At 34.6% G+C, this 26,988-nt stretch overlaps 3 protein-coding genes, 2 long non-coding RNA genes and 1 pseudogene across 11 annotated transcripts; 3 read left to right on the top strand and 3 right to left on the bottom strand.

The window, feature by feature from the left end:
* Positions 1-176: 176 nt before the first annotated feature.
* On the top strand, positions 177-3,703 carry LOC104791757 (amino acid transporter AVT1B). 3 transcript variants are annotated; one of them, XM_010517723.3, is made up of 12 exons: positions 258-682; positions 771-1,057; positions 1,326-1,540; positions 1,657-1,680; positions 2,051-2,231; positions 2,321-2,540; positions 2,623-2,758; positions 2,854-2,873; positions 2,985-3,130; positions 3,209-3,252; positions 3,357-3,419; positions 3,512-3,703. In XM_010517723.3, exons 1-12 carry the CDS (start codon positions 489-491, stop codon positions 3,608-3,610), a joined length of 1,629 nt encoding a protein of 542 aa, XP_010516025.1. In that variant the 5' UTR covers positions 258-488; the 3' UTR covers positions 3,611-3,703. The 3 variants fall into 3 exon arrangements, 2 of the variants coding, with proteins under 2 accessions (XP_010516025.1, XP_087309540.1); XM_087453414.1 differs by having other exon boundaries at positions 2,854-2,877; positions 2,989-3,130; XR_015559281.1 differs by lacking the exon at positions 2,854-2,873 and having other exon boundaries at positions 177-682; positions 2,623-2,773; positions 2,982-3,130.
* Positions 3,676-8,190, bottom strand: LOC104749790 (uncharacterized). Of its 4 annotated transcripts, XR_768956.3 has the most exons (8): positions 7,681-8,190; positions 7,407-7,449; positions 7,003-7,104; positions 6,713-6,880; positions 6,545-6,609; positions 6,380-6,447; positions 4,940-6,302; positions 3,676-4,347 (listed from the first exon to the last, which is right to left on the bottom strand). It is a non-coding gene; the product is annotated as an uncharacterized LOC104749790 (long non-coding RNA). The 4 variants fall into 4 exon arrangements; XR_015559283.1 differs by lacking the exon at positions 3,676-4,347 and having other exon boundaries at positions 6,091-6,302; positions 7,407-7,601; positions 7,681-7,944; XR_015559282.1 differs by lacking the exon at positions 3,676-4,347 and having other exon boundaries at positions 6,091-6,302; positions 7,003-7,263; positions 7,364-7,449; positions 7,681-7,938.
* Positions 8,191-8,211: 21 nt separating this feature from the next.
* Positions 8,212-9,853, top strand: LOC104791755 (uncharacterized). The gene is made up of 3 exons (XR_768954.3): positions 8,212-8,635; positions 8,743-8,794; positions 9,110-9,853. It is a non-coding gene; the product is annotated as an uncharacterized LOC104791755 (long non-coding RNA).
* A 920-nt stretch (positions 9,854-10,773) lies between these two features.
* On the bottom strand, positions 10,774-13,192 carry LOC104791754 (putative aquaporin PIP2-5). The gene is made up of 4 exons (XM_010517722.3): positions 12,543-13,192; positions 11,903-12,198; positions 11,203-11,343; positions 10,774-11,106 (listed from the first exon to the last, which is right to left on the bottom strand). Exons 1-4 carry the CDS (start codon positions 12,844-12,846, stop codon positions 10,987-10,989), a joined length of 861 nt encoding a protein of 286 aa, XP_010516024.1. The 5' UTR covers positions 12,847-13,192; the 3' UTR covers positions 10,774-10,986.
* Positions 13,193-18,022: 4,830 nt separating this feature from the next.
* LOC147942838 (uncharacterized) lies at positions 18,023-19,624 on the top strand (annotated as a pseudogene).
* A 3,846-nt stretch (positions 19,625-23,470) lies between these two features.
* Positions 23,471-26,002, bottom strand: LOC104791753 (GATA transcription factor 8). 2 transcript variants are annotated; one of them, XM_087453404.1, is made up of 3 exons: positions 25,670-26,002; positions 24,797-25,061; positions 23,471-24,645 (listed from the first exon to the last, which is right to left on the bottom strand). In XM_087453404.1, the coding sequence occupies exons 2-3, from the start codon at positions 25,028-25,030 to the stop codon at positions 23,905-23,907; spliced, it is 975 nt and encodes a 324-aa protein (XP_087309530.1). In that variant the 5' UTR covers positions 25,031-25,061; positions 25,670-26,002; the 3' UTR covers positions 23,471-23,904. The 2 variants fall into 2 exon arrangements, with proteins under 2 accessions (XP_087309530.1, XP_087309531.1); XM_087453405.1 differs by having other exon boundaries at positions 24,797-25,081; positions 25,670-25,928.
* Between the last annotated feature and the right edge of the window lie 986 nt (positions 26,003-26,988).

The following is a 26,988-nucleotide window of genomic DNA, read 5'->3' as shown; positions in this document are numbered from 1 at the left end:
AATCATCTCTAGTGACAAAGAAATAAAATTTATTGATAAAAATATAAATAAATAGCCTAGCTAGTATTTATTATTGATTCTTGCATTAAACAAGTCAATTGGAAGGAAACTTTGAAAAAAAAAATTATTACCACTTTGCACTTTTTATATATAGAATGAAATATGAATTTATTTTTCCTTCTATAGTGATATATAATTTGTAAAACATATCATTATTTCTCATATTCATAAAAAGATAATGCATGGATTTAGATATTGTACTATAGTTACAAACTTGACCTAACCATGGTTAAACTCTGATATATATGAATGACTCACGTTTCAACGGCTCTTTACTCTTCGACAAAGTTTTTCGTTGCCCTTTCACTCCCCTAGACTCCTACTTTGTGAATCCATTTTTTTGTTTTGTTTGTTTCTTGTGTGTAATTTAATTAAAGATTCTCTGAAAACTTAATAGCATCCATAAATTGGATAAGGATTGTGTGAGAATGAATCACTCAACTTCTGATCAGAGCCTCTACCTTGAGAGCGAAGAAGGAGACGACGAGAGAAAGAACTTGTCTGACCATGAAGACGACGATGGAAGTCTTTCTGATTCTTCTCATGACGCTTACAATCAAAACCATCATGATCATCACTCTAAAGCTAGCCCATACTCAACGGCATGGCCAAAGAGTTATAGGTATATAGATATTGTGATTCTTTAATTTTGTTACACTTTTGATTTTGTCATCTTCACCAATTATGAAAACTCATGTTAAATGTTTCAGGCAGTCGATTGATCTGTATGGAAGTCTACCGTCACCCAATTTGGGTTTTCTGGCTAATTCTTCAATGTCGAGATTAGGAAGCTCTTTCTTGTCCTCCACCATGACAAGAAGACATACTCCAGAAACATTACCTTGTACTGTTACAAAGCCGCTGCTAGAAGATGATGAAGAAGCACCAAAGCATAAACGTAGCTCTCATTTCCTGCTTCCGTCCAAACCATCATCTATGGTGTCTCATGAAATGGCAATCTCCAAAGATAGCTCGTTTGGCCAGGCTGTTCTTAATGGTGAGTATCATCACTATCACTTAATTATGCTTAAAAAAAATTATTTTATTCTAAAGTGATAACTTGTAGTTATATACTAATTAAATAAGAGATCTAACATTAACATTTGCCCGGTATGATTCAAAAAGTTATCCACTACTTACAGACAGTACAAACAAAACTTGTGAATGGTGGACAAAAAACAATCTGACTAGTTTGCTCTGTTCTCACTGACACTAAACCTTATTTAGTTAAAATTCTCTGAGTGAGGACATACATGTGTGTGCAGGAGTGAATGTTTTATGTGGGGTTGGAATATTGTCAACACCATATGCTGTGAAGGAAGGAGGATGGTTAGGACTTTTCATTCTCTTTGCATTTGGTATCCTCTGTTTTTACACCGGTTTGCTTCTGCGTTACTGCCTTGACAGCCACCCTGACATCCAGACCTATCCCGATATTGGCCATGCTGCTTTTGGTTCCTTCGGCCGCATCCTTGTCTCGGTAAGTAGCTGATGAAAGTCATCACCTACATAATAAACTTTTGAGGTTTATTATTTTTAGATATCAATAATGTCATGCTTTCTAATTTCCTTTTTTTTTTTTGGCTTTGGTTGCAGATAATACTTTATCTGGAGCTATATGTAAGTACAACTTGCAATTCCTCCAATAATTTGCTTTATATTTTATAAATACAGACAAAATAAAAATTTGTTATTGTTTAACTAGAATGAATCTCTAGACAACACCTTTGGCCAGGGACCACATGGTAGAGTAGACATTAGACAACACCTTTGGCCAGGGTCCATATATCTTGTTTCCCTCTCTCTTGTTTCATTGATGGAGCATTTGGTTTTTCTTTTCTTTTTTTATATAAGTTGAAAAATCATTAACCACACTGCAAATATGACAGAAAATTCCACAATTGCTTTGTCTTCTTAGATGAATTCTGAATGTTCTTTTATATAAAGTTAGTTGCACAAAGTTTGATATATATGTTTTATGTGCATGCAGGCTATGAGTGTTGAATACATCATTTTGGAAAGTGATAATCTTTCATCTATGTTTCCAAATGCCAGTCTAAGTATTGGAGGGTTACAGTTAGATGCACCTCATCTATTTGCTCTGCTTACCACCCTAGCTGTTCTCCCAACCGTTTGGCTTCGAGATCTCAGCATGCTAAGTTACATTTCAGGTATAAAATATCAAATTTAAAAGTTATCTTTTGAGGACTCATTTTTTGATATACAAATCTTATAATGATTTCTATACTTAATCTTGCAGTTGGAGGGGTAATTGCATCAGTGTTGGTGGTTTTGTGCTTGTTTTGGATTGGTTTGGTTGATGATGTTGGAATTCACAGCAAAGGAACTCCTCTAAACCTCGCAACATTACCGGTTTCTGTAGGACTATATGGTTACTGTTACTCAGGACATGGTGTTTTCCCTAATATATATACCTCTATGGCCAAACCCTCTCAGTTTCCTGCTGTTCTCTTGACATGGTAATCTTATAACACATTACAATTCTATGTAAAAAAGTCTTAAATTGTTTTCTGAAGTTTTTAATTTGGATTTTTTTCGCAGTTTTGGAATTTGTACTCTGATGTATGCGGGTGTAGCTGTTATGGGATATAGCATGTTTGGAGAACTAACAGAATCACAGTTTACTCTTAACATGCCTCAAGATTTGGTTGCATCTAAGATTGCTTTGTGGACTACAGTAAGTTTTTTTTTTGTCTTTCCTCTTCTTATTTCTTGTTAGACTTTACCTTGAGAGTATTAATCATCTAATACATTTCTTATGCTTTTTTGCAGGTAGTTAATCCATTTACCAAATATCCTTTCTCAAGAAATATTCAGAAACTTTTCACTTATTTCTGTAGTTTTTTTTATTGGCTTATATTCTTAAAACTGTAAAAATTGTGTGGCCTTAACGAAGAAAGCACATATGCTTTGACAATATCTCCAGTTGCTATGAGCCTTGAGGAGTTAATACCATCAAACCATGGCAAGTCACGTTTCTATGCAATCGCCATTAGAAGTGCATTAGTCTTCTCTACTTTGCTCGTTGGTCTTGCGATTCCCTTCTTCGGTAAGGAAATTTTTTTTCACTTCTTTTGCACTTATAGATTCGTTTAATAGTGATATGTGGCACTCATGATTCTTGCAGGCCTTGTGATGTCATTGATTGGATCTTTCTTGACAATGCTCATTGTAAGTTGCATATTGTTTCATCCTTTTCTGGTTATGCTAAGCAAATATAAATATTGCAATTTCATAGATGAATTTGATAAGCCTGACAATTTTTCTGGACACAGACGCTGATACTACCACCGGCTTGTTTTTTGAGCATCGTAAGGAGTAAAGTAACTCCTACTCAGGTATGGCCTGCTCACTTTTTGGTAGCCAAACCAAAAATCAAATTTCTTCATATTGGAATCAAAGTAACAAGCCTGTGGTGGTGTGTTTGTAGGTGATGGTCTGCATCTTAATTATGATAGTAGGAGCAGTATGTTCAGCAATTGGCACATATTCAGCTCTAGCAAAGATCATTGAGAAGTTGAACACCTAAAACTGATCAACCCTGAGATATTTAATCATTTTGTCTCTCTTGAGATTTTGTTCTTGTCCTAAAAATTAATAGAAACTCTCAATTTATATGAAACATTCCAAACACATACCAGGATAACGTCTTCTGCATTTGAATATACCAAACAGTGAACTACCAGAAAAGATAACAATACTACTAGAACATAATGTGAAAGATCCATTCCATAATACTTAATTAGCAAAAAGCAACAAGAGCTCTCTCTCTCTATTCGGTGGACATGTTTCCGCCAGCTAAATCTTCAGGTGTTAAGTTAAGAGAATCCATTGATCCACTCTTGAATTCTTCCCCACGAGAAGCAAGAAAGTCCTCCACGCTTCCAGGCTCCCCGAACCAACCACGACGGTCTGCAATCAAATGTAGATTATCACACCCTCCACATCGCACCACCACAACACCTTTCTCATATGATTCTCGGCTCGCCATCTTCATAGATCTTGTTTCACAGACCTTGCAAGTAAAGACCATCATGAAGTCATGCCTCGGGTTTACTTTCAACTGGGACTTGTACTTCACCATCAGGTCCTCAGAGGCTGTCGGAACTTTGGCCGACTCAGTAGTAGAGTTTGAGGAGTTGCAAACATTGGTTACTGAAGCTTCGTTAGCACCACGGGTTACACAGAACTGTCTCTGTAGTAATCTTCCATATCCATTATTCCTACTGAAGAGTGAGTTTGATAGCGACAACTGCTCTATTGAGACTATATTTTCATAAAAAAAAATAACAGAGAAAGATCAATAAAAGTTAACAGTAGTTGTAGTTGTAGTTGCACGCAGCTAAAACAGTCAATACCATAACAGGCCATCATAGAACCTCCTAGGATACATGCTAACCAGGACATATGTAAGTATTAGTCATAACTCATAACTTAACAATAGAATGCTTTCATAAGAGCTCAAATCAAGAGAAGTATAAGCAGGACACGCCCAATGTACAAGACAAAGCACGTTTATGCGTATTCATAACCTTCAGTTTCTTATAGGCCTTCTCAAAGTCCAAAATGTAACAGAGCAAAGACAGTTTTAGATGTTAAATCATGTGTGACTACGAGTACTCATCATCACACTATTGTCTCAAATCCCTAAAGGCTTACCAAAACTACCCAATACTAAAATCTCCCTAAAACTATTACCCAAAAAGAGGACAAAGAATCGAAAAAAAATCCAAGTTTTTTGTTAACAACAACACTAAGTTATATGATACGAAGACATATCCGACCGAAACAGAGCAAACTTAAAGTTTACGATTTTGGGTAAAAAAAAACAAAATTAGGGAAGAGAAAAAGATGAGACCTTGAGAGAGAGGAATTCGATGTTGTTGGTTACTGAAGAGAGACAAAGCTCGTCTCATAGCAAGCAACCTAGCCGCCATTGATGATCACCTGTTTCTTCTTCTTCTTCGGCGACAAGTTGAGATAGAGAGAGAGAGAGAGTTGAGGACTCGACCCTAGTATTTTCTTTTTTTTTGACAATCGACCCTAGTATTTTCTTTTTTTTTTGACAATCGACCCTAGTATTTTCGTGAAATTGTGGAATCGCAATTCGCAACCTTTTTTTTCTTTTTCTTTTTTTTTTTTTATTATTAGCGTACACTGACCTTTTTTAAATTTAATTTTTAGCCAATATTTATTTTATTTTTATACTGGAGGAAAAAGAAAATGAGTTTGTGAATTAATAAGCAGGAGAAAAATAGCTAAATTAAAATTTTAAAAATATAAATAAAAGTATAAATATAGATAAAAATATAAATAAATATAAATTTTTATTTGCTCATAATTATAATATTAAAATTACTATTTTATATTTAACAAAATAATGATACAAATACAACAAACAATATAAAACTGTAATAATACGTCAAAAATAAAATACTATAATATTTTAAAATAATTAGTATTTAAATAGATTAATGGATTTACCTAACAATTAAAAATAAATATTATCTCAAATAAAATATTTTTAAAAAAAAATAAAACAATAATTTTTATTATTATATTATAAATTTTTTTAAAAATGTTAAACCGGATATATCCTAGTTGTAATATAGCTATAGAGTACTGGAAATTAATTATTTTAAAGCATATTTTTTTTCTAAACTATTTGCTTGATGAAGAATATAGAAATTTACAATATTCATTTTGTTTTTAGCATATTGACAATTCACTCTACTGAATATACAATTTAGTTCCTAAAATATTTTAGCTCTACCATCTTCGATTTAAATTCTAGTAATGTAAGTGGCTAAGTGCGAGGAGGGTTTTATAGATAATTGAAAAAATATAGATAAAAGAGTTGAAATATGTACCATGATGGTCCCTTGTATTTAGGGCATCCACAATAGGAGGATATACTTTTGGGGTTGTAAAATTTTTTAATTAATATAATTTGTATTTTTGGTTGAATAAGAATTTTGGGTATTGTAATTAAAATGGTGGGTTCTAATATTGAATCTCTAAATTTGAATTTTTTTTTTGAAAATAAATAAATTAAAGTACAATATAAAATTATTGCATATATCATGTTTCATCAAATCCATGTAGAGAAACAACAACAAACAAAACCAAAATCTCAGACTTCACTTATGAACTGTGTTGATGATAGATACAAAACCTTAAGCGTCTGGGTTGTCTTCATCATTCTTCAAACCATCTCTGATCTGCACATACAGAATTAGAAGAAACCATCGTTAACTATGAATTAAAACAGCAACAGCAATGAAAACCATGAGCAAACCTTAACGCCTTTTAAGTCTGTTGATGATAGTGGTGTCCACAATTTTGGACAGCTTCCAAATAGGTTGGCTGCAATGAATTAGAAAAGAAGAAGATTATTATTGGTTGAATAAACTTGAAACAGAACAAAGTAAAGAAAGGAAAAGAGGATACTGAGATTACTTACGGAGCAAGAAGAGAGAATTTTCCATCGGAGGAAAGGGAACCATATAATATCTCCATCTAGCGAAACTAGCAGCAACAAAAACCATAATAGAATAAAATATATCAGCATCTCTATCTGATCTAAATTGTGTAACAAAGAATAAACTTTAAAAAGGGGAATAAGACTCACACTTATGGATGGAGAATTCGAAGTGGACAGGGAAGACGTATTGTATTGAGTCAAAGACCATCAATCACTAGAATCACTCTGATGTTGTTACCGTGAGCATTCTCATCGGCCAAGTTTTTATTATGAAACTGCATTCATACTTTAAAGTTCAAACCTTATCTCTTTGAACTGCACATTGAATCAGAAGAACCATCGTTAATTTTTGAAGTCTGAAATAACAGCCTAAGTTCAAAGCCTAAATCGCAAGTGTTTAATTATTAAAATCCAAGTGAAAAGAAGCTTCATAATACCTGCTTAGTCAGACACTTCTTTTGTTAAAGCAATTGCAGATGTCTCTCTATATGCTGGCTGGTTACTAAGCCCTCCCTTGCCAATGTTAAAAGATGAAAGTCCTGCAAGAGAAAGAAAAGATAATAAGTTCCAGGTAGATTAACAAAACAGATTCATTAAGCTATGATCGGTCTGTTCTAAAGTGATGAAGACTAGAAAAAGGCATCATCATCGTCGACAATATTGGGAAGAAAGAGAGCCTTGCATATATCATCTTCCATCTAATCCATATAGAGAAACAACAGCAAACAATTGTGGTGTTATGGTAGAAATATCACAGTCTACACTTATGGATTGTGGTGTTAATGATAGAAATATCACAGTCTACACTTATGGATTGTGGTGTTGATGATAGAAACAAAACCTAAGCAGTCGGAGTCTTCTTCTTCATCGTTATTCAAACTAATCTGCAAATAGAGAACTATCGTTAGTTATCAAGTCTGAATCAAAAACAGCAACATCAATGAGAAAACCAGAAAAGTGGGGAATTTGAACTTCTCCTTTGATCCAAGTTCTAGTAACGGCAATGATATTCCAATAAAGTGGAAATCGAAGAACCCTAATTTGCGAACAGAAACTCAACAACCCTAATCCGTTTAACTAATCACAAATTCATACTATTAAAAAGACAAACTTACCAGCCGATTCCAATTCCTCAATCTCATCCGAATCAATCGACTCCAAAATCAAATCTCAACCAAATCAATCTCGGAGTCGATTCAGTATCCTCCGAATGGCCTCCGCAGGTTCAATATCCTCATCATCGGATCTCCTCTAACCCCAATCTCCTTTGATTACATAGCCTTTCATTCAATCGCCTACCTTTGGCAATTTTGGTGTTCGACCGAGAGAGAAAGAGAGAGAGCGAGAGAGAGATGAAAAAGAATGATATATTCGATCCCAAAAAAAAAAAATCCTACTTCTATTATTCTCCTTAGCCAACGGAAGGGTGACACGTACAGTCTCTTATTCCACAAAACAGATTGCTGAATAAGAGGCTCTCTTATAATTTTTTGTTTTCTCTAATTTATTTTTTTTGTTACTATTACACTAAAACATGCGTTACAATCCAACGTGAAGTCCTTAGACCTTCTCCAACGGGGGTTCATAGAGGAGGTTGTTAGTGTTTTATGGAAAAAGAATAAATCAGTAGAAACAAAAAAAAGTAAAGGGAGTTTCTTATATAGTATTCCGTTGTTTGATCTAAGAGACTGATACGTGTCACGTTTGTGTCGAAAACGAAAAAAAAATTGACAATTGATTTTTTTTCTTTCTCTTCCTCTCCCTCTCCCTCTCTCTCTCTCGATCGAACTTGCAAATTGAATCAAAGGAGATGGAATCAAAAGAGATGGAACAAGGGATCCAATGCTAACATCGGTGGCTAACAGCACTCTCTGTTTTCCGATTGCGTCGTTTCCATCATCCACGTTCCATTCTCATCGACCTCATCGATTCTCGAAACAAATTTCAAGAAACGGGACATGGGTCTGCAAAAGGGGAAGACTTTATGTGAAATCAGAGGCGAAAACGAATGAAGCATCACAAAAATCTACTACGGTATCTTGTGAAACGAATGAAGCATCACAAATTTCAGTGAGTTTTTGTCTTTGCAGTTTGCACTCAGCTTTTTATTGCTCTTTGATAAATGCTTTTAAATTATGCTCAGTGGGGCAAACTTACAATTCTTCACTTTGGTTCAGGTATGATAAGTATTACCAAACTCCTCGTGTTTGGCTGACCGGTTATGATGAGGTTTGCATCTCGTTCATACTTACTTCTAAAGTTCTGGATTTTTGTTGCTTGTTTATGTTTGGAGGAATTGTTACAGGCAAGTATGAGTAAATCTTGGAAATGTTGCTACCAGCTAGTTCAATTCATTACTTTAGCTAGGAAATGGTGTTAATGTTGCAAAGTTTTTGTGTGTGTGTTTTCAGATTTGTGTCCGTTGCGTAGTATGTACCAACCACTGCAATCTAGTTGCAAAGTTTTTGTGTGTGTGTTTCCATGTCTTTTCCTTACATCTGGTTCCATTTTGTAATAATTTGGATGAGTGATGGTTTGGTGCAGTCCCAATGGAGGCGGTTCACTGCAGCACAACCAGGACCACCTCATACTGCTGTTCTCTCTTCCTACTTCTAATCTTCTTCTTCCTTTCACACACTTATACACACGCTTTCTCCTGATTCAATCACTAATCAGACGCAAAAGAGACAAACAAAAAAAAATGGATCACGACAAGTCCACTTCTTGTTGTTGCGTTCTTGATGCTTCTACTTATGTTGGTTTTTGGATTCTCAAGAAACTGCTTACCAGAGGATACTCTGTTCACGCAGCTATTCGTAGAAACAGTATCTTTCTCTGTTCATGCAGCAAATGGTTTCGTTTCTTTGGCTTTGATGTTAGAAATGCAGAAGCAAGGGATTAATCCAAATGAAGACTCTTATGATAAGCTGCTTCAGTGCCTCTGTTACTCTAGATTGACCATGGAAGCGGTTAAGGTGGTTAAAGACATGGCTGCTCTTGATCTCTGGCCTCGTCATAAGCCACACTTGGTTGATTTATATTTTGTGTGAAGAGAAGAAGTTGAGAGAGGCTCGTGCTTTGTTTGCTATAATGGTTCAATCTGGACGATCTTTGTTGAATTGTACTAAACCAGGATTATTGAGAATGCTTAACCATAATCAACAACTTTAGTTTTTTTCTTTCTTCTTTTACAATATGTTGTAAATTTTTTGTAAATGTTATGTAGTAGAATAATAAATTACATTGATTTTTTCCTCATATAAATGTAATCCTTGATATTCTATACTACTTCTATTCTATTTAAAATTTTCAAATTTCAAAATACAATTTTAAAAAAAATAAGAGATCCAAAATTAGAGCTTAGCATTGGAGGAGAAAATTTTAACTAAGAGATCATGAATTCTTATTTACAAAACAATACACAATTAATTCTTAAAAAATTCAAATAGTATATAGGATCCTCAATATATGAACCCCCATTAATCTTGCTCTTAGGATGATGAAATTAAGAACTTTACTTTTGAACATGAAGTTGGTTGAGATAATAGATAGAGAGATTAGCCTGTCCATTGATTTCTGCGAAACCTGCTGCCTATCTTCATCATGTGATTTCACTTTTTTCAAATATGCGCATGAAACATAAAGTTGTTGTTTAAGCTCCTCCTTTACGATGAGGTTGATGGCCACTTTTTGACCTCTCGATACGTCTTGTCCATCACCGTCCAGTCCACTACCCTATTGCCAACAGCGTCTATCAGATTACCTTCCAAACTAAAGGGAACCACAACGTAGTTTGATAGAAACCAAAGATAGTACTGGTTTCTTTTTTACTTTACTTGTTGAGACTTAACTACTCCACTTTTCTTCTTACCAAAACATTTTGTCTTTTCCCGATATACATATAATTTTCTCGTATTGCATTTATGCTGACTTATATTTTTTTGGAATAACAGATCTGAATTCACTTTGCTACACGTGGGTACTTAAGTTGGTTCATAAGCAATTTAATAACCAGAGCCAGATATTTTTTTTTTTTTTTGAATTACTAAGAGGTTCCGGACCTAAGCCCGTGCATCCCCTCAGAACAGAGACCAGAGCATTTTATATGGTCCCTTCCCAAGCGTCGTCCCTCAAACCGGCGACCTCTAGACTTTTGTCAAAGAGTCTTTACCAATTGAGCTATCAACGCTTGGTAACAGAGCCAAATATTAAGTCAAAGGAGTAGACATAATTTAACTATAGAAGTAGCAATTTAAAGTTGACCCACAAGTGAGTACACTTCAAAATCTCTCCTCACCAAAGCTAGAAAATTAATCATAGATTACTACACGTCAAGAAGTGACTCCAACCATCAACGTATATAGATAAAAAGGTCTCTCTTATTGTCGTCTCTTTGATACTTGGGGAAGAGAATATCAAAGTTAAACGTGAGGTTGGCTCCTGAATGATCCGAGCGCCTTAATCGCACCAGCCCTCAACACAAACTGATGGTAGAAAGCCGCAATAGCTGCACCCGCAAACGGACCCACCCAGAATATCCACTGTGATAAATAATAATAAAACATTAATAAATTGTAACCTTGTCAAATAGTAATATCGAGTACAAAGAAGTAAAAATATATGATATAGTAACGTACATGATGATCCCAAGCTTTGTCCTTGTTGTAGATAATTGCAGCTCCGAGACTTCTTGCAGGGTTAATGCCAGTGCCCGTGATTGGGATTGTTGCTAAGTGAACGATGAACACTGCAAATCCAATTGGTAATGGAGCCAATACCTTCAATATCACCACACCAACAAAACTGAAATGTTACTAATGACGAGACAAATAGTATAGAGTACTCATCCAAAAATACTATTCATATTCATATATAGTTATGTCTGGGAGAAGTATACGTGGTTACAAATGGAGTTGGGACCATGTACAAACAAAGGACATACAGAGTATACGATGTAGAGATAGGCGTGAAAGACAAAATGTTTAAATGACTCGATGTCCTTGTGTGGTTTATTATAATATGAAGATCTAGAAGTCACACTCGCAAATTATATCCGTGATATCTCGTACGTTCTATTATTCTTTCGTAACTCGATTCGAAATATGATTATTAATTCTCTCCTCTAGGCTGATGATACTTTCTACTTCTAGTTTATACGTGCCAAATCTTTATGCTAAGAAAGAGTGCGCCGTATAAGACACGGGTATTCTACTGTTACCATTGATGCGGTGAATAATTAAATTATCTAACCATTACTGGAATTTATCTGTTGTGACATAATCATATCACATTCTCTTAAATAAATGAATAATCATAACGGCAAAATAATGGACTTACAGGGACGTGAGAGTCACGCGCACTCCTCTTGGGGTCAGTGGCTGAGAAGACTGTGTAGACTAGGACGAATGTGCCAATGATCTCGGCGGCAACACCTGTGCCGACGCTGTAACCATCGGAGAGACCGTTTGCACCGCCACCGTAGCGGTTGTAGTAACCAGACTGGAAGGACTTGACCAAAGCCACGCCGCAAATGGCACCGAGGCACTGAGCTACCATGTACATCACTGCTCTCACCAGTGACACTTTCCGAGCCAACAACAGCCCAAAAGTCACTGCCGGATTAATATGGCCACCTAGATCATTAAACCGAACATTTATGTGAGCATTAAAACCAAACCAAACTAAATTTGAACTTAACTAGTAATTTTTTTAGTATAATCCGTAACCGAACTGATCTTTTTAGTTTCTCAATTCATATAGAGATCAAACCAAGCCAAACTTGTGTTTTGTCAGTCACCCTTGATCACATTTTTTCTAATCAAGAATAGCAAAAAAAAATCAAATATAAAATTCCCGTTAATGTGTATCATGTTGAAACAAAACATGTTATGCTCTTAGCTAACAAGAGTGTGCTACTTTAGAAGTAACTTGATAAAACAAGAAAAAATTATTATAGGGGATAAAGAGAGATAAGAACCAGAGATGCCGGCAGTGCAGTAAACGAGGATGAAGATCATGCCACCAAAGGCCCAAGCGATACCGAGGAGGCCAACGCCTGCACACTGGTCAGGATGGAGGGCTGGATCAGTCTGGCTCTTGTAACCGATGACAGTCATAACGGTGACATAGAGGAATAGGAGGGTTGCTACGAACTCAGCGATGAGAGCTCTGTAGAAAGACCACTTCCCAAGCTCAGTAGCGTCGAATAGAGGCTCAGGAGGTGGGTCTTGATAGTCTTTACCGGAGAAAGATCTCTTATCCCCAACCACTTCTTTCGTCATTGTCTTCTTCTCCTCGCTTCGTCACCAAACTCAACTGTATATCTCTGTTGTAATATTATGATCTAATCAAAGAGAGGGAGAGAGAGATGAGAGAATTGATGTGGTAAGATGGTGAGTCGGTGAAGGGTATTTATGGGCAGAGATGTGACGAGGCTTTGGGCTCTGTTTTACTTTATTTTTATCTTTTGGTTGTTGTTGTTGTTGTTAATGATCATTTTACATAGTTTTTTAAGGTTTTGGAATGATCAACCGACGGAGGTGATTAATTACACATGTAAGATTAGACTGTTTTTATTCATTATTGATAAATTTTGGTTTCTAGTGGAGAGAGAATGTTTCGGCTAATGCTTAAATTTTTTTAGTATGAATGTATTATTTAGGAAAAAAATCAAAATTATTTGGTACAAAATTGCGAATTGAAAACTTTAAAAGACCGTTAGTATAAAATACATTGGTAATACCATTAAGTTAACATATGTTTGACGGGAATGCGCAGTGTGGTGGTTGCAGTATTCAAGCTATCCATTCATTACAATCATGGGCTCATAGCCGACTCTTTGACAATGGGAGGTTAAATAATGTTGTAAAGAAGAAAATAAGATAGCAAAGGCAAGCTTGAGAATCCAAATTAATAATTCGACGAATAACATTGATAATATATCCCATCATTGCTCATTTTGAAAATCGAGTAAGGTTTAGAGTTCTTGGAAATTTAGATGTTTTTTTTTAAAACTGAAATATTAACAATAATATACTATGTTTATGATGTTTTCACTTGAAATTATGGTTAATGTATTTAATCCAAAATAATAATTGGACGAATAACCTACAAGAAAATGTTTATTATTAGTCCATCATCTTGGGCAGCCTTGATGATATACTACAAGACCTTCCAAAAGAGCAAGTAAACTAATTTACTTGTTCTTCTGATCCTAGGCATAGAGGATTATGTAAAACATTTGGTACAGAGACAAAAATCTAGGTAAAACATATGTGTTGATTTGTAAGTTTAACAATAAAATCTCGTAATAGATAGATTGCAGAGTCGGCACTCATCATCAAACTAAGATTATGAACCAAGAGATATGAGAGGCCACAAAATCTTACTTTAATTTGTAACGACTCACTTCAGAGTTTAGAGTTAATCAAAATAAAGCTATGTGCCTATGAGGTTATTTATTGATAGTTGCACAACAAAAGGAACTAGTACCAAACCCTAAATAATACAGAGTTTTCCATTCAGCTGTTTCCCAAAAAAAGTTGTGTACTCTATAAATAGGTGGACCAAGTATTTGAGAGAGCTTCATGCCGAATATTTAGTTGATATATATAGAAAATCTTCTAGAATCTTTACAAGTTGGGTATTCATTCATTCAAATTAGCATGCCGTCTTCCCACTTTAATTGATGATTAATAGAAAAGCTTCTAGATCAGAAGATGTATACATAGGAAAATAGTGTATCTTTCTAAAAATAAACTCAAGATGGAACTTGCCTCGTACTGATTGAGGTGTAAGTATTAAATTCATATACTGTATATCGTGTTTATCACTGTACATATTTGCAAGGCCGTGCCTATGAGTAAAAAAAAAAGGCATTTGCCTTAGGTCCCCTAATATTAAGATTTTATTGGCCGTTTAATTGGTCCCTAAATTTAAACAATTATTTAATATATTAGTAAAATATATATTTTCAAAAATTTATTTAATATATTAAAAAGTATCTTTATTTATCTCTAGTATTTTATAATATATACTTTTAAAAATTATTGTATTTTCGTAGATATAAAGTGTTAATTAAGAAAATAGATTAAAAAATTGTATAATATTATATATTTATAGTATATAACATAAAGTTTTATTTTCATAGATTAAAAACAAAATACTAATTATCTATAATTTATTATAAAAAATATATCTAATTTTAGTTATAAGTTATAACATTTTTTATCACGAAAATATATAAATTTTTATTTTTTTGTCTTAGGCCTCCAGGAATCTAGGCACGATCCTGCATATTTGAAGTGGTAACCAAAAGAAAAAGAAAAAGCCAGATTTTGATCTCAGAAATAACATAGCTTTTTCGCTAAAGATTTTATCTGATTTTTGAAAAATGTATATATGACAAAAGTGATGGTTAGTAACGAAGAGAGTACACATGTTCAAACTAGGGAGGACGACAAGGAGTAAGAGCATGTGCATTGGTGTAGGACAATTTTTGGTCTTTCAAATATATTAAATTTATTTTGAAAGTTTCTTAAGTGTGGTATGAGTATTGGTGTCCCTCAGAGTTGGTCCCCTAGAAAAAATAATAGTATTTTTAATTAAAAAAATTAATTATTTAAATTAATAAATAAAAACATATTAAAGTTTTAATTTAAATAAAACATATAACATTGACATTAAAAACATAAAAATAAATAAAAAGTTACAAAAACTTGGAAAAAAAACAAAATATACAATTAAAACATGAAAGATAAAAAACATAAACCATACAAACATCAAAGATAAAAACAAACATTTTATTCAATTCATAGAATTTTTTTTAATTAATCTTCATTATCTGGAAGATGTCCAAAGTTAGTCCAAATATGCTCAATCAAATTTTTTTTTAACCGTTCATAAGAAAATTACAAAGTTACAAAAACTTGAAAAAAAAACAAAACATACAATTAAAACATTAAAAATTAAAAACAGTTTATTCAATCCATAAAATTAAAAACCAAAAAAAAAATAAAAAAAAAAACCAAACAACACCAACCACACAGATGCTGCCACGTGTAACAAATGACATATTAAGAAACGTCTCATATTAAGAAACGTTCCACACAGATGCTGCCTTTTTTTATTTATTTAAAAACAAAAAATACCGGGGGACAGACCAAATGTATGCCGTTGCATATGGTCTAAGGTGGGTTTCACCGACCCAACTTGACTTTGCAGCTTTGCCTTTATGTTTTTTTTTTGTTTCTACTGTTTTGATGTTTTTTTTCTTCTTGCCAATTTTAAGCTCTCCTTTATTAATTTTTCTAACATTTTTAGTCATTGCCTCGCCTATATTAGACTTTTTAACTAATAACTTTAACTTTCTTAATAGTGAACTTCTGTTTTTTTGCCGTCCACTTGCGACTAGGCTCGTGAGCACCACAACTAAGTTTAGTTCTTTGTTTATTTCTTTTGGGTTTGTTAACACCAATTTGCTACTAATTTATCAGTGTGGTATTCTGAATTATTCCTCTTTTACTAAGAAAAAAGGTTTTTGATCTGTTCCCGTGAATGCCCACCATATGTTTTAACATTTCTCCTTTTACAAAAACGTAAAATAACTTTCTCCTTCTCTTTTTTGCTTGGATTATTCAAATGATTCTTTAGTTTGTCACTTGTAGCAAATATGTTGAATCGAATAAAAGTCGTACACTTGAAAGCTAAAAGTTCAACTACATAAAACAAAACTTGAATGCAAAATATATTTAAAATCTGTGATAGAGAAATATAAATAAAAAATCTATAAAAAAAAAAAAAATCTCCATTTCAACTTACAACTTAAATTTGTGAAATCTCTAAAGATCAAATGACTAAATCAAATGATTGGATCTAAAGTTTGATGAGTTTTCATATTGTTTTGAAAATTTAGTATCAAAATTAAAATAAAATAACAATTGAATCTTGGAACAAAAATTTGAATGCTAAAAGTACAAAACTATGAGAAAAACAAGTTGAATTTGTGAAATCTCTAATTATTTTCAGTAAATTTCTCATCCAAAATTAGAAAAAAATTAAACAACATATTTTAGAAAAAAAAAGATTTGAAAATTTATTTAAAAACCATGGATTTTTTTTTGTTGTCGAAAAAAAAAAACCATGGATTTTTTTTTTATTTTAGGAAAAATCATTTTTGATTTAAGGATGAGAAATCTAACCTGGCCAATTGTGCGATAGATGATTGATTAGCAAAGGCATCAATATTGGACATATTCTTGATGGGCTTTATATGATTGGGTAAGTGGAACTCCGTTTTTGTATTGGGCTTCAATGACGACGATGAGAGTGAGAGATTACTCGAATCACTTTCTTCACTTCACCTGCTTAATCTCCTTCACTGTCGCTTCTCTGTAACAGAGCCTCTTCGTCGTCTCCATCGCCTTCTTAACAGAGAGTAGAGAAGCGTTTCAAAATTTGTTATTTTTTTACTTGCAAGATACGGTATTGATAACTTTTGATCATCACAAAGTTAAAACACTCAATAAGCAACTTTCCATTTTTAGTGTTTTCCTTTTTTCGAAGTGAGAGGTGTAATGTGTTCTTTTTAGGTGTTTAAGGGAACAAATTGGGGATATTTTATGATTTCAAATATCAGTTTAGTTCATTGTCTAAGGCGACAGGGCCTAAGATCTCGCGTAGTCGCGTGTGTGCTTCAATCGCTATAGAAAAAAAAAACCAGTAAAGAAATACTACGTGGGCTTATATAATGGAGGCCTAATAGACTATCTAACCTAGCAGGGCACAGCTAACAACCAAGTCAAAAGTTTTGTGTCTTGATGATTCCTTTAGTTGAAGACTTGAAGATGGTGTTTATCGAATTGAGTGAAAGTGATGAGGAGAAAGAAGAGTGGGCAGGGATGGAATGATCGGGTTTTTATAGGCTTCTAATTATAAGGAAGTCTCGAGTTAGGCTTCTCCAAAATTATGTAAACATGTAAGTGTACTACTTTGAACAATTGAAAAAGATATATCTATATGTATATATGTCTACTATAGATATATGTAATGTGTTTGGCGAAGACCCAACTAGCTATAGATCATTGAAAACACCCATAAAAGACCCTAACAGAAAGAAGAAAAGGACATAATCAAAAGACAAAAGAGAAGAAGATATTAGAGAGTAGTTGGTACATAAGATTGGTTAACTTAAATACAATTGATTTCCAGTTTAGTTTAGATCCGGTTTAGTTTATTTCAACGGATATATCACAGTTTTGTAAAGTTTGTTACGATTGAGAAAATAAGAAAATCATTTCACAAAACTCTCTTTGTTCTGCGATTATATTATGGTATCAGAGCTTTGTTTCCGCAAAATCTGGTGATTTCACCTTCGATTTCTTTCGATTCCTTCAACTTACACCGATCAATCATCTTCATCTTCTTCGATTGACCTACCGAAGCTTTGATTTGAAGAAAATGGTGCGAAAAGGGGGAAAACTGAAGAGTAGAAGTGTTATGCCAGAATTCGATGGATCCGCAGCCAAGATTACTCGTGAATCGGCGATCTATGAAGAACCTGAGCTTGGATTTGGGAAATCGCAACGTTCTCAGCGATCGGAGGGATACGGAACTCAAGGATCGATGTCGCGCCTATCGGAACCGTCGGATAATCCTTTCAATCTCCAATCCTCATGTCTTAGATGGATCAAATTACAATAGCTGGTCTATAGCGATGAAGATAAGTTTAGAGGCTAAGAATAAGCTTTGCTTTATCGATGGATCTATGTTGAGACCAAGTGAAAGTGATTTTGATTTCAAGATATGGAGTAGATGTAACAGTATGGTGAAGTCGTGGATCCTAAATGTCGTCAACAAGGAGATTTATGATAGCATTCTTTACTATCAAGATGCTGTTGAAATGTGGAATGACTTGTTTACTAGGTTTCGAGTGAACAATCTACCAAGGAAATACCAACTGGAGCAGGCTATGATTACGCTTAAGCAAGGAGACCTTGATCTGTCCACTTACTTTACTAAGAAGAAGACATTGTGGGAACAACTTTGCAACACTAGGTCTCGAACAGTTAAGAAGTGTGATTGTGATCAGGTGAAAGAATTACTTGCAGAAGCGGAGGTCAGTCGAGTGATTCAGTTTCTTATGGGGTTGAATGATAATTTCAACAATATTCGAGGTCAGATCTTAAACATGAAGCCATTGCCGGGGTTGAGTGAAATATATAATATCTTGGATCAGGATGAGAGTCAACGTGTTGTTGGAAACAGAAAACCATTGGTGACTCCTTCTGCTTTTCAGACTCAAACAGTTCAATCAGAACCGAATCAGATCTTGATGGCTCAAGGGAACTTTCAGAAACCGAAATGTTCACATTGCTCTCGTTTGGGACACACAGTGGATAAGTGCTACAAAGTCCATGGTTATCCACCTGGTCATCCAAGGGCTAAGAAGAACACGTTTATGGGAAGTACCAACTTGACAAATGCTGATCAATTTTATGGTGAAAAGGAGAATTGTCATGAAGAGAAAGAAGAAGATATGTCCAAGGATCAGATTCAACACATGATTTCTTATTTGAGCTCTAAACTCCAATCCACTAGTGTCACTGCCTGCCCGGACAAAGCCATAACTTCGACTTCAAATTCTGTACCAACCATCTCCCAGATGACTGGTACTTTCCTTTCTCTTTATGATCTCACCTATTATGACATGTTAACTTCATCTATACCTCATGAAATTGAGTTATCTTTTAGAGCTTGAGTCATAGATTCAGGTGCTAGTCATCATGTTACTCATGAGAGGGAGATGTATGTAGAATACCAAGCCTTAGAAAGAACTTATGTTAGACTTCCTAATGGCCAAACAGTTAAAATAGAAGGGACTGGTTACATTCAACTCACAGATGCTTTAGGTCTTTATAATGTGTTATACATTCCTGAATTCAAATTTAATCTGTTGAGTGTAAGTGTTGTTACTAAAACATTAAAGTCTAAAGTGGTTTTTACTTCTGATGATTGTTGCATTCAGGCTCTTACTCAGGAGGTAATGATTGGAAGAGGTAGTCAAGTTGCAAATCTATATGTTTTGAGTCTTGATAAAAAGCTTGTTAATCTGTCGTCTTCAACTTTTCCTGGTAAGTCTGTTTGTTCTATTCAAAAAGTAGATTCTAATATTTGGCATCAAAGATTAGGACATCCTTCTGTTTCTAAAATAGAGTCTCTTTCTGATATTTTGTTGTTACCAAAGAAAACTATAAATAAGAATTCTCATCATTGTCGTATATGTCATCTTTCAAAACAGAAACATTTACCTTTCAAATCTATGAATCACATGCGTAATAAACCTTTTGAATTGCTTCACATAGATACTTGGGGTCCTTTTTCTGTCCCTACAGTAGATGGCTATAGATATTTCCTGACAATTGTTGAAGATTATAGTAGAGCTACCTGGTTATATATGCTTAAACAAAAATCTGATGTCTTACATGTTTTTCCTGATTTTATAACAATGGTTGAGACTCAATATAACACTAAGGTTTGTTCTGTTAGATCTGATAATGCTAATGAATTGAAATTTACTGAATTGTATTTGCAAAAAGGAATTAAGTCTTTTCATTCATGTCCTGAAACCCCTGAACAAAATTCAGTTGTAGAACGGAAACATCAGCATCTGTTGAATGTAGCTAGGGCTCTTATGTTTCAGTCTGGTATACCTTTAGAATATTGGGGGGATTGTGTGTTAACTGCAGTTTTCTTAATAAATAGATTACCTTCCCCTGTTATAGACAATAAGACTCCTCTAGAACGCTTAACATCAAAAATTCCAGATTATCATTCTCTTAAGAGCTTTGGTTGTTTATGTTATTGTTCTACTTCTCCTAAGTCTAGAACTAAGTTTGATCCTAGGGCTAGAGCTTGTGTTTTTCTAGGTTATCCTTCAGGTTTTAAGGGCTACAAGCTACTAGACATAGAGACATACTCAGTTTCTGTTTCTCGACATGTCATATTCTATGAGGATATTTTTCCTTTTGCATCATCTACAATCTCAGATGATGCAAAGACTTTCTTTCCTCATTTTTCTCTTCCTGTGCAAATCAATGATGGACAATCGCCTTTAGTGCAACCATCTTCTGATGCTCCTCACAATTCTGATGAGTCATCTTCCATGGTTTCTGTTCCTTCTGAACTTAAACCAACTCGGCAGAGAAAACTGCCTTCCCACTTACAGGACTTTCATTGTTATAATAACAATACTCTTACTAATAGTAATCACAAAAATACTTCCCCTTATCCATTAGCAAATTATATCTCTTATTCTTATCTATCTGAGCCTTTCTATGCATTCACTAATATCATCACTAAAGCGAAGATACCGCAAAGATATTCAGAAGCTAGGCTTGATAAGGTGTGGGTTGATGCTTGTGGAAAAGAGATTGGAGCTTTTATAAGGACTGGAACTTGGAGTGTGAGTGATTTACCACATGGTAAAGTTGCTGTAGGTTGCAAATGGATTTTCACAATAAATACCATGCAGATGGCAGTATTGAAAGATATAAAGCAAGATTGGTGGCTAAAGGGTATACTCAGCAAGAGGGAATTGATTTTAGTGACACTTTTTCACCGGTTGCTAAACTGACAACAGTCAAGATGATTCTTTCCCTCGCACCCAAGATGCAATGGTCCTTACACCAATTGGACATTTCAAATGCATTCTTGAATGGTGACCTTGATGAGGAAATTTACATGAAGTTGCCACCAGGTTATGAAGAGATACTAGGAGAAACAGTACCAGCAAATGCAGTGTGTCGATTACATAAGTCAATTTATGGGCTTAAACAGGCATCTCGGCAGTGGTTTCTCAAGTTTAAATCAACTCTAAAGAGTTTTGGTTTTGAAACATGCCATGGAGAACACACTTTGTTTGTGAAAGAAACAGGTGATCAGTTTTTGGTAGTTGTAGTGTATGTGGATGACATATTGATTGCTAGTACTAATGCTGATGCAGCTTGTGCTTTACGGGATCAATTGGGTTCCGTTTTTCAACTGAGAGATCTTGGTACTCCAAAGTTCTTTCTCGATATTGAAATCGCAAGGAATGATGAAGGGATTACTCTTAGTCAAAGGAAGTATATGCTCGATCTTCTGGAAGCTACAGGTTTTTCTGATTGTAAACCTTCTCCTATTCCTATGAAACCTGATTTGCAGATGTCTTCAACTGGTTTATCGGAACGGAAAGCTGAAACTAACCTTGCGAAGTCTACTGTGCAAGCTGATGAAGAAATTTTGGATACAGAGTGTATTGATGCAGTGAAGGTTGTCAAGAAACCATTTAAGAAGTTATCTGCAGCTGAGACTGCACTTATTCCAGATAGCAAACAATACAGGAGGCTCATTGGGAAGTTGCAGTATCTGACTATTACTAGACCAGACATCTCTTATGCTGTATCAAAACTGGCTCAATACTCTGCAGCTCCAAGGAAATTTCATCTCACAACAGTACATAAGATCTTGAGGTATTTGAAGGGTACGATTGGCCAGGGTCTGTTCTATGGGAAAGATCATGATTTTTCTCTTCGAGGTTTCTCAGATGCAGACTGGGGCGGTTGTCCTGATAATAGACGATCTCATACTGGCTATGCTATATTCATTGGTCAATCTTTGGTCTCGTGGAAATCTAAGAAGCAGCAGGTGGTCTCGATGAGTTCTGCTGAGTCAGAGTACCGTGCGATGAGTATGATCACCAAGGAGTTGTTATGGTTCACATATATATTGAAGGCTTTGAGGGTTCTCTTTCCACTTCCGGCTTATCTATATTGTGATAACACAGCAGCTCTTTACATCGCCAGCAACTCTGTTTACCACGAACGAACAAAACATATTGAGTTCGACTGCCACAAGGTCCGTGAAGCTATTGAAGATGGAATTCTTAAAACAATGTTTGTTCGGACCAACCATCAACTAGCTGATGTTTTGACAAAGGCTCTCCATCCGATTCCTTTTCAAGAGATTATGCGCAAGATGGGAGTCATCAACATCTACTCCTCGCCATCTTGAGGGGGAGTATTAGAGAGTAGTTGGTACATAAGATTGGTTAACTTAAATACAATTGATTTCTGGTTTAGTTTAGATCCGGTTTAGTTTATTTCAACGGATATATCACAGTTTTGTAAAGTTTGTTACGATTGAGAAAATAAGAAAATTATTTCACAAAACTCTCTTTGTTCTGCGATTATATTAGAAGAAAAGAAAAAAACTTTGGTGAAATCATCAAATTCGTGAATGAAGGAAGATATGTTATCCCAATCGAGTTGGTTATTTGTGCATTGGTGAATACAAAAGGTATCCTTTTTTTGTCAAGTAACTTATCAGACAACTCTTTTAAGTCTTTTTATGTTTTGAAAATAACAATATGAGGACAAAAGTTTAATCATTCCTTCAATGTGTTTCTTAAATAGTAATGTTCAGCAAATTGAAAATGTTGAAAAAATATTTCTCTAATAATTATGAAAGGAAAAAAAAAAAGAGAGTGAGAAAAAATGAAATGAGTGAGTTTTGAATGAAGTTAGGTAGCTTAAGAAACACTCTTAACTTGAATTGGCATCATAAATGGGTGGATTTTCATAAAAGCTAGTATGAAGTCTTTTTTTTTTGTTAGCAAAAGATGGTGGTTGTTATTACTCTATCTCTCATCTCCCATTTTAGTTTTTTTTTTCATTATTGCATATATCATTCAATACCACTAACTTAGCCATATAGCCATAAGAAAACTTGTAAGAAACTATAAACCGTTTCAATCTATTTTAGACTTCAATCAGCGAGTACCCTAATTAAATATATCTTAGCTTGTCGGCCAAAAAGAAAGTAAGTATTTAGCATTGTATAGTTCCAAAGGTAGGGAAACCATCTAAATAATTAACAATTTATAACATTGGATTTTAATTAACAGAAACAAAAAATATAATCTTTTAGCTAAACAAATGAACTACAAAAAAAAGGAAAAAGAATCCTCACAATAAAAATACAAAGAATTGAAAGAGAAAAAAAGAAGAAGAGGAAGATATAATGTAATACTCAAACACCTAATTTTTTTTTTTCTAATGTCTTCAAAATCTTCTGATCTTCCTCAAACTTACTTTTCCTCTGTTTCAAGAGTTTTTTTTTTTGCCCATTCACACTACAAATACAAAATACAAAAACACAATCAATTCTCATCTAACTTTTTTAGTCCCACCAAATTGATTGCTCTCTTCATTCCATCTCTTCTAATGCTAAACCTTTTTTTTCTGCTCAACTGACTCTTTCCTACTCCTGGCAAATCGAAATCATCTTTTTTTCTCGTGGTTTTAGTCTACACCAATGTAGGCATTGTTCGGAATCAGTTCTTGCAGATCATTCTCTTCGGTTATGTAGCTACCATCACTGCATCTCTTGCTTCTCATCTCAGCCACTTTCTTGTGTGAGTTTGAGTGAAGAGCTGGAGTGAATGTTGGGCTAGCAGCTGGACGGTACTCCGGGAAAAGCCTCCCTGACTTGTAACGCACGCCACACGCGTTGCAAAGCGTCTTTGGGCCCATAGGTCCAAGCCTCCACTGTGGAGTCTTGGTAACCTCACAGTGCATACATTTCCTAACCGGATGTAGCTCTGAAGAATACGAATCGACATTGTTTCCATTGACTTCAAGATCGATCCCGGAGGAAGAAGAGGAAGAAGTAACCTTGGCCTTCTTCTTCTTCTTCTTCTTGTTGATCATCTTGTTGTGGTCAGAGAGAAACTGCTTCGGTATCCTAATGATGAGACGCGAGTCTGCCCCGCACACATTGTTGATGTCTTTGACTCTGTCCTTATCCTGGACCGGTGGACGAGGACGTTTTGTGCGTGGACGACCGTGCTTTCCAGGGAGGACAAGTGAGGTTGTGTTGGTGGTTTGGGACGAGGAAGAGCTGCTTTCCAGAACCGACACTGGACTTGAGCTCCTGAATTGGCTATGAGATGATGATGAATCCGTGTGTGTCGAAAACGAATCTTCCTTCTTCTCAACCAAGGATTCGCTTGGTGGTCCATCCACCTTAACAATATCCTCAAACTGCAAATTTCACCCCAATAAAATAAACAACGTTAGCCAAATTATATATAGAAACAATTAAGCGCCAAAAAATACAAAAACAGAACAACAAAGAATGCGTATGTTAGCATAAAAACTAAACAAATATATAAATAAGCTAAGAAGGACTAACCGGAACATAGAGCTCAGGGGATGAATCGGAGTTGGTGGTGGTGTTGGAAGAGAAGAGAGGGTCGGAAGCGGCGGGCCAGGTATCCTGATGAGAGGTCCAGATGGTAGGGAAAGAGTCGGAGTCACCTATGCCGAAACCGACATCGATATCTCCACCGGGGAAATCCATGAGGTCATCCATGTTGTCAAAGAAGTTGCCACAATCAAGATCCTCAGGGAAGCTTTGTCCAATCATCTTCTTCTTACAATTATTGCTGCAACCTTAGCTGGAGGGAGAAGAAACAAACTGATATATAAAAATAATGAGGAGGAGATGGGCTAATATGTGAATGAATGAGATATAGAGAGAGAGAGAGACAGAGGAAAATGACAAGAGTTTGAACAGGAGAAGTTTCTAATGAGTTATGTCTGAAAAGTTTTGAAAATTTGAACCAAATTTTGGAACCACCTTAAAAATCAAAATTTTTGAAAAATAAACATGCTTTGGCCCACCTTTTCTGAATTTTTTTTTTTTTGGGGGTTAATAGTAATAATGTGGACCATTCTAAATACAAATTCAATCAAAAATAGACTTTAAGGGTTCTAAAAAGTCAAAAGAAACACCGTTAATTGAGCATTCTTGGGTTATCTTTTCTTCTAGAATTCGTAGTGTTAAATTATAAAAAAAAAAAAAAAAAATTCAAAAAAATTCAGTTACAATAACAGAGTGTTAAAATCAAGATTGGTTTAAAAAGAAATGGCTCCACCGACACTTCTTGAATTATGCAAAAAAAAACATCAAGATTCCTAAAAAAATCCATTACAATTCCGAGAATTATATAAACAAAAGCAAAAGACAAAATGAACAATGAGAGAAAAGAGGAGGAAATCAAACCTCTGTTCTTAGTGCTGTGCGGATCGTATGAGAAGAGAGAGAGAGAGAGAAAAGGTATCAAATTTGAGAATATAAGAAGAGAGAGAGAGAAGGAGAGATAGAGATTGCTTAGAAAGGAAAAAAAAAGGAGTAGGAGTGGGGAGAAGTGAAGAGTGATTGATTGGGAAAAAAAATTGGGGGAGTTTGAGTAATGGAGAGAGCAATGGCTTCTCTCTTATTATTATAAAGAGTTAGGTGTGAGAAACACTTCTTCTCTCTCTCTCTTCTTCTTTTGCTAGCTGTATTTTACCATTCCTTACCCTGTCTTCATGTGGAAGTCTCTTTCCTCATCTCTCTCTCTCTCTCTCCAAAATAAACATTTCATAATTTTATTTTATTTTATAAAAAAAAATTAAAAATATCATAATCTCACCTCTCCCCTCATGTGGGTTCCATTTCTCATTGAGACTTTACCAAAGATGATTTATTCACAAACCTTGCTTAGCTGTACCAAAAGTTGTTTTTGTTTTAAGAAAAGCAATGGTTTAAGTAAAAACTCATTAAAGCAAAAAAAAATTCGTTCAAATTAAAGTTTTACATACATCACCTTCACCTTTCTCATCTATTATATCAACAAAGCTCATTTATCCTAACCTTCTAGGTTCAATTTCTTCACCCAAAAAAATAAAATTTGTTATTTAAGTAAAGAGTTGGCGTAATTAAAAGCAAATACGAATTTTTATTTCTTAAGATAAAAGTTAATAAGATTTTTAACGCGTATAATTCTTGTAGAGTTCTAGTCATGGTTTTGCTCCTACCGTATATGATTAAGAAAAGTCAATGAGATAATGGGAAGGTGAAATGGCACCAAGGAAAATATATATATACGACGTTTACGCGTACATGTAATTCCAATTTTATTATTATTGTTTTGTTTATCTGATTTTTATTCTTTCTTTTTTTTTGTTGTTAGTTTTCTTCCCATTGTTTTAGAGCCTTTTAGGCCGTGCCTTAGATAGACTACGTGTTGCAAAGTAAAAGTATGTATAGACTTTTTCTCAAATACATGTTAGTATGTTACCATAAAAGTCTATTACTCATAGGCTTAAGGAAACATGACTCCACTCTATCTCTCTTTGTTTTACTACAAAAAAAGTAAAGCTTCTTCGTTTTATATTATTCAGTACACTAGATTTCGCGATTGGAATATTTTATTTTCTTATAAATGATAAAATGTAGTGCTCCTCCCATTAGCATCTAGCAGCATTTTGTTAGAATAATTACAACCCATCGAGCACAAAAAAAAACTGCCTTGTGAGTTTTGAACCAAATATAATAGT

This window comes from Camelina sativa, chromosome 6, assembly GCF_030686135.1.
Source record: "Camelina sativa cultivar CO46 ecotype springtype chromosome 6, ASM3068613v1".
Classification (NCBI taxonomy): domain Eukaryota; kingdom Viridiplantae; phylum Streptophyta; class Magnoliopsida; order Brassicales; family Brassicaceae; genus Camelina; species Camelina sativa.
This window is presented reverse-complemented; position numbering and strand designations above follow the sequence as displayed.

Bases quoted from the DNA above. Each gene is read 5' to 3' on its own strand.
- LOC104791757 (XM_010517723.3), top strand. From the start codon at position 489: ATGAATCACTCAACTTCTGATCAGAGCCTCTACCTTGAGAGCGAAGAA. The intron at 2,759-2,853 runs GTAAGTTTTTTT...GCTTTTTTGCAG, and splicing joins AGATTGCTTTGTGGACTACA to GTAGTTAATCCATTTACCAA. The intron at 3,131-3,208 runs GTAAGGAAATTT...TGATTCTTGCAG, and splicing joins TCTTGCGATTCCCTTCTTCG to GCCTTGTGATGTCATTGATT.
- LOC104791753 (XM_087453404.1), bottom strand. From the start codon at position 25,030: ATGATTGGACAAAGCTTCCCTGAGGATCTTGATTGTGGCAACTTCTTT. The intron at 24,646-24,796 runs GTTAGTCCTTCT...TGAAATTTGCAG, and splicing joins CCCCTGAGCTCTATGTTCCG to TTTGAGGATATTGTTAAGGT.
- LOC104791754 (XM_010517722.3), bottom strand. From the start codon at position 12,846: ATGACGAAAGAAGTGGTTGGGGATAAGAGATCTTTCTCCGGTAAAGAC. The intron at 12,199-12,542 runs GTTCTTATCTCT...TTAATGATCTAG, and splicing joins CTGCACTGCCGGCATCTCTG to GTGGCCATATTAATCCGGCA. The intron at 11,107-11,202 runs GTACGTTACTAT...TATTTATCACAG, and splicing joins ACAAAGCTTGGGATCATCAT to TGGATATTCTGGGTGGGTCC.